Source organism: Phalacrocorax aristotelis, chromosome Z (genome assembly GCF_949628215.1).
Source record: "Phalacrocorax aristotelis chromosome Z, bGulAri2.1, whole genome shotgun sequence".
Classification (NCBI taxonomy): domain Eukaryota; kingdom Metazoa; phylum Chordata; class Aves; order Suliformes; family Phalacrocoracidae; genus Phalacrocorax; species Phalacrocorax aristotelis.
The window spans coordinates 71,233,950-71,246,941 of NC_134311.1; the positions used below are offsets into that span (position 1 = coordinate 71,233,950).

The following is a 12,992-nucleotide window of genomic DNA, read 5'->3' on the forward strand; positions in this document are numbered from 1 at the left end:
GGTAACAGAAGCAGATGCATGGTGGGGATTTACTACAGGAGATATAACACACTCACGCTGGATACTCAGGCACTTTTCCTTTGAAGGCAGGCAGATCACGAACATATTCATTGTACAGCCACTTCACTTTGAAGTGTAAATTCATATAGTCTGCACTTTTACACAGTCTGTGTTTCTCATGCTCTGTAAGGAAGGAAAAAAAGCAGTTAGGTCTGAATATACCACTATCACTGCATCAGGCAAAGGAGGGTCTTATAAAGCATATCCATGGTATGCACTGGTTTTGAGGATGAAGCAACTATATAGCCACGAAATCTTCATGACACATGATTTTGGCAGCAGGCAGGGGTTCTTGGTGGTTGACTGTTGGGTCAGTCAACTGGGTGGTTGACTGGAGTTTATCTCTGTAGCTCCAACTAATACTTCCACTTGTTAAAGAATTTTTGGTTGTCAAAGCAATAAAATAGAGCAATCTCTTATGGCCTTTCCATTTAACATATGACAGTCCAGATTCCATATTTGCAGGAAACAAATCTAGAAGAGCAAATCTGTTCATTCCTGGATATAAACAAAGGCAATACCAACATGTTACACTACATCTCCTAAGAGAAAGAATAGAAAGAAAAAAGTTCTTTAGAGTTCAACAGTGTGATTCACAAGCAAGTTCAAACAAGCTACACAGGAGCTGGAGCCTTCCCTGATCCCCAGTTCAGGAGAAATTAATGACATTTCTCGTTCAGAATGCAACTGTTTTCTTATTTGTATTGCCTTCCTGAGCACAGTCCACTGAAGCGTCCCATGGATATCTACTTGCTGCTAAGCCTCTTCCTCCTGCCAGGTTTCATTATGTTTTTGTACCCAGGCTATGTTGGGACAATGTAATTCCTTCCTGTACAATGCACATACCCCCACAACACGACCGACCCTTCCCACACACCTATGCTGCAAAAGCATTTGGCATACTCAGAGCTATGTTTCTGAAGAGGTCATCTCCTAGACCCCTGGCTCCCCTTTCTCTCTCACAAGAAATGTACGCTCCATGTCTTTGCTCTCAAGGTCCTTTGCAGCCTACATCCACACTAGCATCTTTCAGCAGTTGACTCCCACCCCTGATCAGCCCATGACCCCTGTTTTTAAACTACCGGTTAATTTCCCCCAAAAGCATATCAACACTTTCTCCCATGCCATGCCTCATGTGCTTACACAGGCAGCTCCTTCTACTCTACTGCTTTTCTTCAAAATCCTACTTGAAAAGAATAAAATTAATTCCTTTTTCATGATGCTGAGAGGACTCAGGAGCCAGCTTTTACCTGTACTGTGATCCTGAATCATCAGCTGACCAATTCTGCGCCACCACCCCTAGTGCTGCCTATTCCATATCCATCTATCGTCTGCCAAGCTTCAACAACATGAATATTTGTGCCAGGCTTCTTTGTTCACTCTGGCACCACAGCAAGCCGTTAGTCCATGACTACAATGTGAGGTATGAGACTAAAACACATATGATTTTGGCTTAGACTCAGGGTTTTCTTTCGTGCAACTTGACTTCAGACTCATCTTCCTAACTTTTATGTTGTCACCTCACTATTCATGTAACTTTCCAAGGGCATCACTGCTGACATGTAGACAGGATCCAGCTATGTTAAAAAGTGGAAGTCTTTCTAACTTTGAACGGCTTTAATCTAGGACACAGGTATAAGTATCCAGTAACTGTGTAGATATATGCACATGTGAGCAATACATGCTACAGATATTCATCACCAGAACGTACATCTTCATGATGCAAAATGGCCCCAGCTTTCTAATCAGCTCCTGACAGACAAGCTTGTCTTACAATTTCTCATCTATTTTAATGGAAATGTGAATTCTTGCAACTATTTCAAAACATGTAGAAACTTCCACATCTCTCTTGAAACTTCAACATGCACAAGAAAGGCCAAATAAATTATGAATTAGCCAAATGGAAACACAAAAAAGCGAAGAACATTTCATGCATAATTATTCCATAAGCCTTGCCAGTTCCCAAGCAGTGGAACACTCCAGTGGGTTGTTTGCAAACCTCTGTAACAATGTAATATAGATTTCCTTCCAATTCACACGTAGCAGATCCACCCGGATACAATAAAAAAAAAAAAAGAGAAACCCAACCCTTGTTTTAAAGAAATTAAAATACCCAATATCTGACAGACATAGTCCCCAGGGGCGATGGTTTGATGGACAAATTACTTTACACATGCTACCATTTCACACGTACATTACTCTCCACAGTGAATTTGCTTGTATTGGAGCCAATGCAAAGTCCATTCATGTTTTACATTAATAAATCTAGTACCTTTCTTGAGCGCTAAGGAAGTATGAGTATACTCAGTGTCTGAATTGCTGACCTCCCTCAAGAACAACTGCAGAAGAAAATGCAGAGCTCTCTCTGCAGATCTAAACATGGAAACAAACAAAGCAATAACCACGCTCACTCAGCTCTCTGAGACAGCGAAGGAATCAATGGACAATTATAACTTCATTAACTTTGATATGAGCTGCCACCCAGGTGCTGTTCCCATATGGGGAAAGAGCTGTTCCTGCAGAGGGAGGGTCTGACTTGGAGGTAAGAAGGACTAATATCAGATTTATTTCCTCAAAATTAAGCAGTGCACTAAAAGCAAGTCATTCAAGCCTTTTCCTGTTTTTTAGGACACTTAAAACATTACAACGCTGCAGAAGAGGAAGACGCAAAGCAGCCAGAGAAGCATAAGCCCAAGGACTGCTACTAGGACTACCTAGCCATCTAAGCAGTAAAGGAGACGCTTGACAGCAAGGAGATAAAACTACAGGAAAGTAAAAGAAAGAAGGAGAGGTCTTACCACCATAAAAGAGAACTTTACGTATGCGAAAGAAAGGTGGGGCTTGTGACAGAGAAAAGACAAAAGTGAACTATAACAACTCAAACATGGTGGAGGACAAAGAAGCCAACAAAGCCCCAAACCCCCTCATCCCCAGCAGCATGTGCCAACTGCCTTCCTCCCTTCAACAAGCCCTGCATGCTTTTGGTCAGCTGCTTTCTTTGTGAAGGGAAATGTTTAAGAGCACTTGAAGGTGACATGGAGACACATTGGCCAGAGACATAGTTTGAAAAATCCATTTTAAAAAAAGTAAAGTGAAGAGCATTAGAGCCATCAGTCTCAGCACATTTCTGCTCCACTTTATAACCTGGTGGTGTTTAAAGAGCTTAGCAGCAGCAACAGTGGAAGAGTGCACAGATATTTTGCAGCAACTGCTGTGTTTTATCCTAAAAAGACTGCAGAGTTCTGTAAGTCTCTCACATTTCCTCAGCAGATTTCATCTGCAAACGGTCTCCTCCAGAGAAGAGCTTTTAGGGTCACCAGGGCCATATTATTAAGGCATTAATAGGGAACTGCTTCCTAGCAGCACACTTTCTAGTGTCATGTCCGGTTCTATTTTTCAGGCAGAGAACAGGACTTCCACCACATCGTTAATCCATGGATTTTTTTTCTTGATTGTCAGCCTACTTTCCATGGCTTAATTTCTAGCAAATAATGCCAAATTTCTGCAAAGAAGCTCTAATAGGTACTGAGGCTGTTGAAGCATTTTCGCTTTAGACAGCTGGCATCTGTGCGTGCATCTGATCCCCCCTCCCCTTATTAGAAGTGAGAATGCGGCAGAATGATTTATTTCAATCCTGCCCGCCAAGTCTACTCGGTCTGTCTTCCTATTAGAGATGCTTCCAATTTACAACTCTCCTAATGCTGATGCATCCAAAATAAGATGAACCATTGCTGTCAAGGATGACATTGATTTTCTATTACTGTCCCTTAATGTCTTCCTAGCGAAGGAAGAGTGAAGCCCTCTTTGCTTGGAAAATTTGTGCTGTCTGGGTCACAGAGGACAGCAAGAAAACTAGTAACTCCAGTTACCAGTGGGCTCACAAAGAGGTTATCCAGCTGCTAAGCACTGGTCAGCGTCCCAAAGGTGGAGCTAACTGTATCACTTGGAAAAATCATCCTCTACACTACAGTGACTCCAGGGTAGCATGATCTTGCCAGCCAAGTCTGGGCCACACAACATATCAGTCTGATCTGTTTTACTCTTGGGTTGATGGGGAACAAGGGATGCTTCTCAATGCCTCATCCTGCACTGCCTTTGCCAGTGAGGAGGGAGGGGCCGGGTCTGCTGTTCATGGTGCCCTGAGCTGCCACTGCTTTGGGGGACAGAGTACACAAAACAAGTGGGGTAGATCCTGGAGCTTCTGCTGTGTCTCAGCAGCTGAGTCTCCTTAGGGGAGACAAAGGCATAACATAGGTCTGCAGTGCACTTGCTTTCCAGCGGTCAATCACACTGCTGCCATGACTATTGCTACCAGATGCTGAATGTATTTTAAATAGAAAATAGGTGTTTAATTTTTATGGTTTGGACATTTTACACATTAGCAATCTAACTGTTCAGAAGGTGCCCAAAGGACACATGCAGCAGCATCCACAGGCTTTCAAGACTTCTGGTACTGAAGCCCCTGAAAACTGCAATCTAGGTATAAATTAGTATTACCCCCGTTGCCTACGGGGGTAAGCTCCAGCTGGAACAGGCACAGTTAGCTACCACCCATGGAGAAAAAGGAAAACAGCTCATGCAGCCAGGTACTACCCTCCAACTCAGAGAAGCCATCTCCCACCTGAGCCTCCCAACTCTCTTCCACCCTGCATACTGGAGAGCAATGTGGAAGCATCATCCTGGAAGGAGGGAGGGGGCAGTTTCACACAGCCAGGCCCGCATTCTTTCTACACCAAAGCCATTGTGTGGCCTTTAAGCTAGGAGAAAATTTACTCCCACTGCACAGTAAAGGGCCAGAGACCCTCAGTTCTCACCTCAGCCAGGAGGGAAAGAATAGAGCCACACATGAACTATAGCTCTGACCTCACCAGGTATTCTCCATCAGATGTTATCTACAGCTTACTGCCTGGGACCCAGCAAAGGGGTTCTCACCCAGAACTGCTCAGTGTACTGGGTACCATCAAAAAGCAACTGGAGTGACTAGTCAGAATAGGAGTCTCCTAAGCAGACATACCCTCCTTTTCTGCAGCAGCAGCATGGTCTTCCATATCTTCTTTGCAGATCTGCCCATCACTGGCATAAAACTACGGAACACTAAAGCTAATATTAGCAACTACATCCAAAGTGCTAAAACTACAGGTAGCAGTTGAAAGTCTTTGCCTACTCACAACTACAAACTCTGTTAAGGAGCATGAACTTACCACTTGGTGAGGTGCATGAGCTCGTGTTATCCAGAACTTAGAAAGAGAACATAAGAGAAAACCCCATGAAGAAGGTTAGGAGCAAGTATTATACTCTGGGTTCATGTGCACATATTTCCACAAAACAGATGAGCTTTTGTTGCAGAAAGCTCCTGATGCATACGGATCTTGGAGCACACCAGAAATGTACTCAGGGATTACTCCACAAACTGGCAAAGACCAGAATATGAAACTCAGTAGAGTTAAACTGGTAGAGGAATTAGCAACTCAAACTGAGAAATTACAGAGCCAAGAGCTGAGGAGAGCAAATCTAATCATCATCCTCCACATCGCTTAATCTGTTTCCTTTAAACCCTTTTTTCCTCTCATTAAAAAAAAAAAATGCAGTGAGCTAATCCAATCATCTGTATTTAAAATACATGTAGTAAGGTGCCTGTAACTGAATTATTGTAAAGCTTGTTATAAAGGTTACCCTCATGGGTTTCTGGAGAGAAAAGCAGTGAGGAATCATACTTTCCTCAAATAGAATTTGGCCCCCTGAGGATTTCCTGAATATGTATTTGGAAGAGACATACACCAACACAGACTCTACCCCTGTTCAATCCTCCTGCAGGACTTGCACAACTAGAGTACAAATACATGTACCATTCAGTTTTTCAGCTTTCATTCCAATTGAAACCTTCCTGGTCCATCAGCTGCTTGTGCGTCCACTTTCCTCTCCAAGAAATGCTTGGAAGAGGGATGGTCTTTCAGCAAGTATTTGCTCTGCACTGATGAAATCACAGGTGGAAACGTTATGCCAATCTTTGTCTTAGGAAGCTCACAAATGACCAGAAAGGATGCTAGGAAAAGCTAAAATAAGCCAAGATTCACCAGGCAGGACAGAGGCAAAGGTGACACGGTATGAAATGTGAACAGAGAAAACCTAGGAGGCAAAGTTAACTTGGGCACTGGCAATCAAATAAAGGCATTAAAAAGAAGGAAAAAATCAATCATGTCCCCTTTTGACAGTCAAATTCACACACACAATCAATAACCTTTTTGCAGCTAAATTTTGGATGCAACAGGGAAAGGGAATCTTAGGAAAGTCAGGAACTACACCTGGAGAAATCCAGTTCTCATGACTGCTGGGAAAGGTGGCAGATATAGCACTTTCAACACACAGATGAGCAAACTTCATTACAAATTCCTGAGGCTGAGCACATCGGGACAAATGAGGACAAAACAGAAAGGGCAGCCAAAATGGTTGCAGGAGCAAACAGTTTCTAGAGAAAGTGAACATGAAGTTATCGCAGTTGCTTTATCTTTAACACATGAGCAAGCAGTGACAGTCACTATCACAGTTAGTAGGTCTTGGTCCTTCTTCCCAGTGTCTGTTCTTACATCAACGTAACCTCACAAGACAAGGCACTGTGGTGTACAAGCATATATAAAAAGTTTGTAACACACAAGTGAGAACATTTCACCCAGAACTGCAGCCTGCTGAATTCAAGCCTAGAGCTGGCAAAGGGTATCCCCCCACAGCACAGTCTCTACCCTGTTGTGTTGACAGAGACTAAGAAATAGATGGAGTCAATCCTCTCCACTTACAGAGCAATTGAAGAGCAAAATGCAGGAAACTGTTAGCTGGCAGCAGGTTTTTTCTAGTAGTCTGAAGTAAAAGCCTAATAGGCTGTCACTCTATAAGTCAGCCCAGGTCAAACTGGGGGCAAATGGATTGAGCGTAATTTTGTGAGTGACCAAAAGCAGTAACCTGACTCGGTTTTGGAATATGAGTAAAGCTAGCATGCCATAGGCAGCACTGGCACTTCTGCTTTACCACAATATCACCTCATAGGTGATCATAAAGCCTAATCCTGCAAAATACTGGGAAAACAACTGACACCACAGCTGCAGAGCTAGTGGGAACTGCATTCTCTCTGACCCTTGTAAGAAGCTGCTTACACTGTGCAAATGAGTTTATAGAACTAAAATCAAGTTCAGAAACCGTAAACAACCACCAAAAGAGCACTGCAAGCAGCAGAATTCCTTTCTGGGAGTTTGCTGGGCTCTGCATGTCTAACACATTTTCAGAAAAAGTAAGAATTCTCCTTTACCAGGAGTCTGGTGGAATTATGCAAATATTAATTCAAAACGAAGACATCTGCAGCAGGATTTATTCTAGCAGCATGTTTCTGCCAATGGCTTAGACTGTCTACACTGTATCATCCAGGGAACTACAGCCACGGCACAACCCAGAGTCCACCTACTTCTCCAGGCCTTTCTACCATTGTACATTGCAGAAAGAGGCTGCCACTGATCTAAGCCGTCATACCCTCAGGCCAACGTGAACTTCTGATTTCAAATCAACTGGGATGACAATACAGAATGACACACAGGTCTAGAGCTCATGCAGATCTCACTCTCAATGCCCACTCATCAAGCAGCTGTCCACAAACAAACCACTAGAAATCCCTGCTCCAAACAGTGGTGCTATTAATGTGCTTAAGCCTCATTTACACCCAATGGATGGAGAACAAGAGATCAGCAACAAGTCAGCTTGCAGCAGTGAAGAGTTCTCTTACCTTCCATGGCATATTTCATATCCTGGGCAAAAAGGCTCCACATCACCTCCGCGCTGATCTTCCCCACAGCAAGCTCCTGAGGAAACCTGAGGCGACATTTGGGAAAGGCTTTGGCATGTATCAGAGCAAAAGGCGCTTTATTCTGAGCTAAACTACAAGTTGAAAAGCTCAACATTACAGATGCTTCCTTCTCCCTAGAAAGTGGAAATTGGAGATCATGGACTGAACTTTATGGCATAGATTAAATAACCTGAAAACAACGCTGCTGGTGAGACTGGTTTTAACTCAGAAAGCCAGGCCCTGGATGTCTTTCCTAGAAGAGATGCATACAATAATTCTGGGTACGTGATCTCATCGCCCTTGCACCTCTTCCCCTTTCTTCCCCCCTTTTTTTTTTTTGTCTTTTTTCCTACGGTTACTAGGCTGACAGGTGAACATTACTCAGGTGTCCCTACCATGTTAAATCAATGATCCCTAGGGCATAATGCAGCTCTTTGTATACAATACCTTGTCAGATAAATCCCTCTCTCCTGCCCTGTGAGACTGCTGGAGTATCCATCGGCTGAAAAGACCAGTTTCAGGTTCCTTTCCGACGCTGTGCCAAACCCACCCAATGCAATCTCCCAGTGCTGCACTGAACACCACATTCCTGAATCACAGCATATAGTGGTGTCACCACGGCACCACTGTGTGTGTTAATGTCATCCCAGAACTGCTCAACATCAGAAAAAACCAAAAGAACTCTCACCCCATTTTCAGGTGCCTCCCTGAGTTCAGGATTGTAATAATCAGGGTGCTCGAACGCCATCGTAACTGAACCTTTTGAAACTCTTCCATCCCAATCAAAAAGTTATTTATATAGACAGAGACAGATAAGACAGAAAGACAGACAGACAAGATAAGTACTTCTATAAATACACAAGTGACAGAAGAGATAGAAAGCAGTTAAATAAAGCAGAGCACACAGAGATTAGCATTAGCCACACAGGACATGGAAGATCCTTACTGATTCAGGACTGGGGTATAAGAATTCTTATCCTCTTCTATGATGGAAACTATCAAAGTGATGAGCTTGGGCCAGAAATCCAGGTTCCTGATGCTGGGGCCCTGTTCCTCAGGAGGAAGGTCCTGACTTTTGTTCTGGGAAGGAAGCCATTGGAAAACCAGTGTAAATTTAAAGGGGAAAGATAAAGCTGACAAATGCAGATCACCATACAAACTCCGAACGCTAATTAGCTGTGGGCCATTTCTTCCGAGAAGCTTAAAATTATTAACGTCTGCTGGCAACCTGCGTGATCTAATGCAAAACACAGTAACATGCCAAACCATGTTGCTTACCAGTGGCCTCAAACCCAAATAATCCTGTTTTGTCATTTACCATGCCAAAAGCAGGTCATGCTCCAGAAAACCTGCTGAGACATCACTTGCTCTAAGCTTGTTCCAAAGACTTGCTTTTTAGGCACCTGGGTTGATGCCTATATCCATGTTGACACATTGTGTGTGCATTACTGCAGAGTGGCTGGTAGAGCTCTCATGGATTTGAAAACAGTTTGTGTCTATGGGTACCTCCTAAGACAAGTGCAGGGCAGTGGATGCTAGAATGCTAGAAAACAATACAGAATTTCATTGCTTGAGGTCTATCTACACTAAAGGCAGTTTTCTTGATCAGTCTGCATTTTCTCTAACTAGCTTTTTCTCATTCAAAGCTGCATCAAACCTTCCCTTCACAAATAACTGCTCATGAAATAAAACCGCTGAGGCCAGCAAAACGAATTGCAGTTAGTTAAGTGTAAAACAATTATCACCCTCCACTTTCTAATTAGTGCTCATCAATTGATTACAAGTTTTGCGCATTTAGAAGATAACAAGTCACATAATTTTGATTGTGTGGCTTTTTAATATCAATTAGTATTCTTGTTATTATCTTAAGAAAATCAGAAAATTGGCTTTCTGCCCGCTTGTCAGCTACTCACAGGATCTGTCTGGTACTCGCGACTGTACAGCTCATGACAATTGTTGAAAATGTACTCATAGGTGGAGTTGAGGCAAGCTTTTACACAGTCCTTCACTACCTGGCTGGCTCGAGGTGGACTCTGCAGCTCTTGGACCTGGCAAGGAGACAACAAAGAGAGTCAAACAAAGCACTGTTCATAAATCAAACAGGGAAAGAACAAGTCCCTGGTCTGGGAACTACCCAGGGCTTGGTGGATGTGCTTTCAGTGGCTTGTGCTTTCAGTGACCTGAAACCATGAACAGGTCACTCTCCCCGGGCATAAACCAGCAGTGGCAACACTGATGTCCCCACAGGATCATCTGGAGCATAAAAGAGATGTTGAAGTGCCAAGGAAGATTCTTCAGAATGAATAAATAAATCATGTGGCTTGATATGTGTATAATCTGAGCCAAGCACACATGATTTCTGCTGAATTTATAGGATTTTGCTATGAAGCCAGTGGGAAATCTTTTCAAACACTGGAAGAATGTGCAACAGACTAGCAGAGACATTATGTCTGATCTGGAAAGTCTTGCTGAAGACCAAACACTCACACACCTTTAAATACGGTAATTTTTTTAAAGGACGTCTTTCTTCACAAGCTTTACTGCATTTTAAAGCACACCAGAATCCTTAGGAACATGCCAGCCAATATGCATTCTCCTCTTGCAACAACAGCTCTTTTCATTATTTCACTGTTATGCTGCTTTTAAAAAACACTGCAGGGTTATTTTAAACTGAACAGATATGCAGGCATCACCCTGTGAATAAAACTATAACCTGAGACAATTTTGAAATCGTCACTACCTCTAAACATTTTGGAATATTTCTATACAGCAAACTTTCAATACAGACATATTGTCTGAATGAACACTTTCAAAATAAAGTTCTAAAACACCATTTACCCTAGGGCTTAAAAGTAAAATTTTAAGCACTTCCTGAAATAGCTCAAATTAAAGACTTGCTTTGTTTCTGATTAGGTAAAAATTATTAAGTGACATTGCTAACCTACAACAGTATTTTAAAAGAAGTTTAGAAACAAAAATTAGGAATTAAAAATAATGTCATTACACATTGCTTGAACAATAAACTTAACTACTGAACCAGCACATTAGCATTCGTAACAACTCCCTTGGATTTCTACTGAGAGATCCTACGCCATTTCAGTAACTTACCCTCCAAGAAATAAATTTTAAAACATTTACTAGATAAAAGTTTGAGAAGAGATTGTAGTGACTGATAAATGTTGTAGAGAGTTTTACAGGAAAAGCTTCCTAATGCTATTAACAAAAGTAAATTTACTTCCTAAACCCAGATAATTTTCTTTTTCCTTTTTTAAAAAAATTATTTTATGCCATATTTATGACTGAAGAACCCCAAGTTAAAAACAACTTTCACCTTCATGGTGCAAAATACAGTGGAGTAAAGATAAAATGTGGATGTTTATCACATGGTCAGCAGATGATGTCCATTTTCCTTATGTGTCTAAAGCACAACGACGTGAAACCATGGTTTGAAAACTGGGAAACCAAACCCTGTAGCAGAAACTGCAGAGGCCCCATTCCCATCCCCACCCACAACATTACCTTCATCCTGAAAAAAGTAATGCTGGTCAGCAAATCCACTGTAGACTTCAGGTCCTGCAGCCGTTCGCGGCTGCTGGCTGGGAAGTTATTCTGTCGACAAAAAAGGGAAATCCTGTTGGAAAGCACAGTCAGATCCATGCAAGGCTTCAAGCATGTGCTAAATAAGGAAAGTGTCTTGGAAACATTTCCTGCTCAAGAAGCTTGTACCAGTCAAAACAATGCTCAGTAAATAAGGCCTTTTTGCTGCAGGAGCTTATCTGTTTGCTTAATTAAATAGCTTCTCATATGAATGTAAAGTTTGTGGATGCCAAAAGACTGACAACCCTCAGCAGCAGGAAATCTCTCCTTGACTGTAGGAGGAGCAGGCAGGGAGCAACAGCCTCGCCACTGGCAGCCCTGGCCTCTTGCTTGAGGTTGCTTGTGAGGGTCCTTTCCTTTCTGCACTCACCCCTTTGTTTTTGGCTTCTCTTCTGAGACACCAAGGTGTGGTATATTAGCAACCTCTCCAGAGAAATAAACTGGACTGAGAAGGGAAAATGAGCACCGCTCCCTGTAAGAAGTCATAGTAACCCCTCAGTCCCCTGTAAGATCCAATCTGCCAAGATTGTACATATCCTTCAGTGCACCTTTCATTCTAATGCATTTATTTTACATACCCTGCCCACCACCCTACTGTCCACAGCCATAGCTTCCATTGTCTTGGTTCCACTGAAATTAGAAGTCTCATTGTTCCTTCCAGATATGACACATACGTGCGTGCGTGTATGTATGTATGCATCTACATGCATGTAAATGCATATGCTGAATCCAGCAAGCTTTGCTTCTTGCAAGAAGTGTTCGCTTTCTGACCTCAAGCAGCATGCCCTTTCCTACACTCCCATTCTTTCTTTCCCATGCCCTTTAACAGCATTCATGTTCCTCAGCACATTCGTACGATCAAGCTGATGTGATTGGTTTTGCTGCAAGTAAAATAGCAAAGGCAACCTTGGATAGTTTCTTCATATTTGCACATTTGAAAATTATTAGAGACAAAGGTAAAAAGAGCAGAGAGGAACAAGTTTTCATTTACTGCTGAGGCCTTGCAGAAAAGTATGCTGTCTCTTGACAGCAGTTGAGTATTGCTGCAGTTCAGCTAACCACTGCGAGCAATTTAATGTGCTTTACGGTCATTTGTAGATGCTCATTCCTAGACAACTTGCCTTTTAAGGTTAAGTTGTCCACACAGGGACTCTCTGGCACTCAGGGTGTTTAGCAAAATCGAAGACTTCCGTGGGTCAAGGTTTAAATGTAAACCATTGGATGAGTGTTGGGGACTGAATGCATGTTCTTGATTAGGAATAAAAATCAAGAAAAGATTACAATATCTATACTGAAATTCAACCTCCTCTATGCTTACGTCAGCTAGCGACCAACCATCAAAAAGAACAACTGATGTACATACAGAATAACTGCACTTGCTCACAAAACACTTCTCAAAATAATCAGTCATAGGGTGACTTGGAGCTACTCTTGAGAGGGCTCCACCTCTCCCCTCCCTACCTGCCACCCTGCCCTAGAAGGAACACACATTAGTTGAACACTTTCTTTT

The 12,992-nt window shown here is 42.4% G+C and overlaps 1 protein-coding gene across 4 annotated transcripts in view; it reads right to left on the bottom strand.

Annotated features, from left to right (window-relative positions):
* Positions 1-12,992, bottom strand: part of UNC13B (unc-13 homolog B) — a 219,705-nt gene that overhangs the window by 43,204 nt on the left and 163,509 nt on the right. For all 4 annotated transcript variants that reach the window (XM_075079702.1, XM_075079701.1, XM_075079700.1 and 1 more), the window contains 5 exons: positions 11,405-11,494; positions 9,799-9,933; positions 8,832-8,965; positions 7,826-7,911; positions 57-183 (listed from right to left, as the gene is read on the bottom strand). In XM_075079702.1, coding sequence (XP_074935803.1) covers positions 57-183; positions 7,826-7,911; positions 8,832-8,965; positions 9,799-9,933; positions 11,405-11,494 — 572 coding nt within the window. The remainder of the gene's footprint in view (positions 1-56; positions 184-7,825; positions 7,912-8,831; positions 8,966-9,798; positions 9,934-11,404; positions 11,495-12,992) is intronic.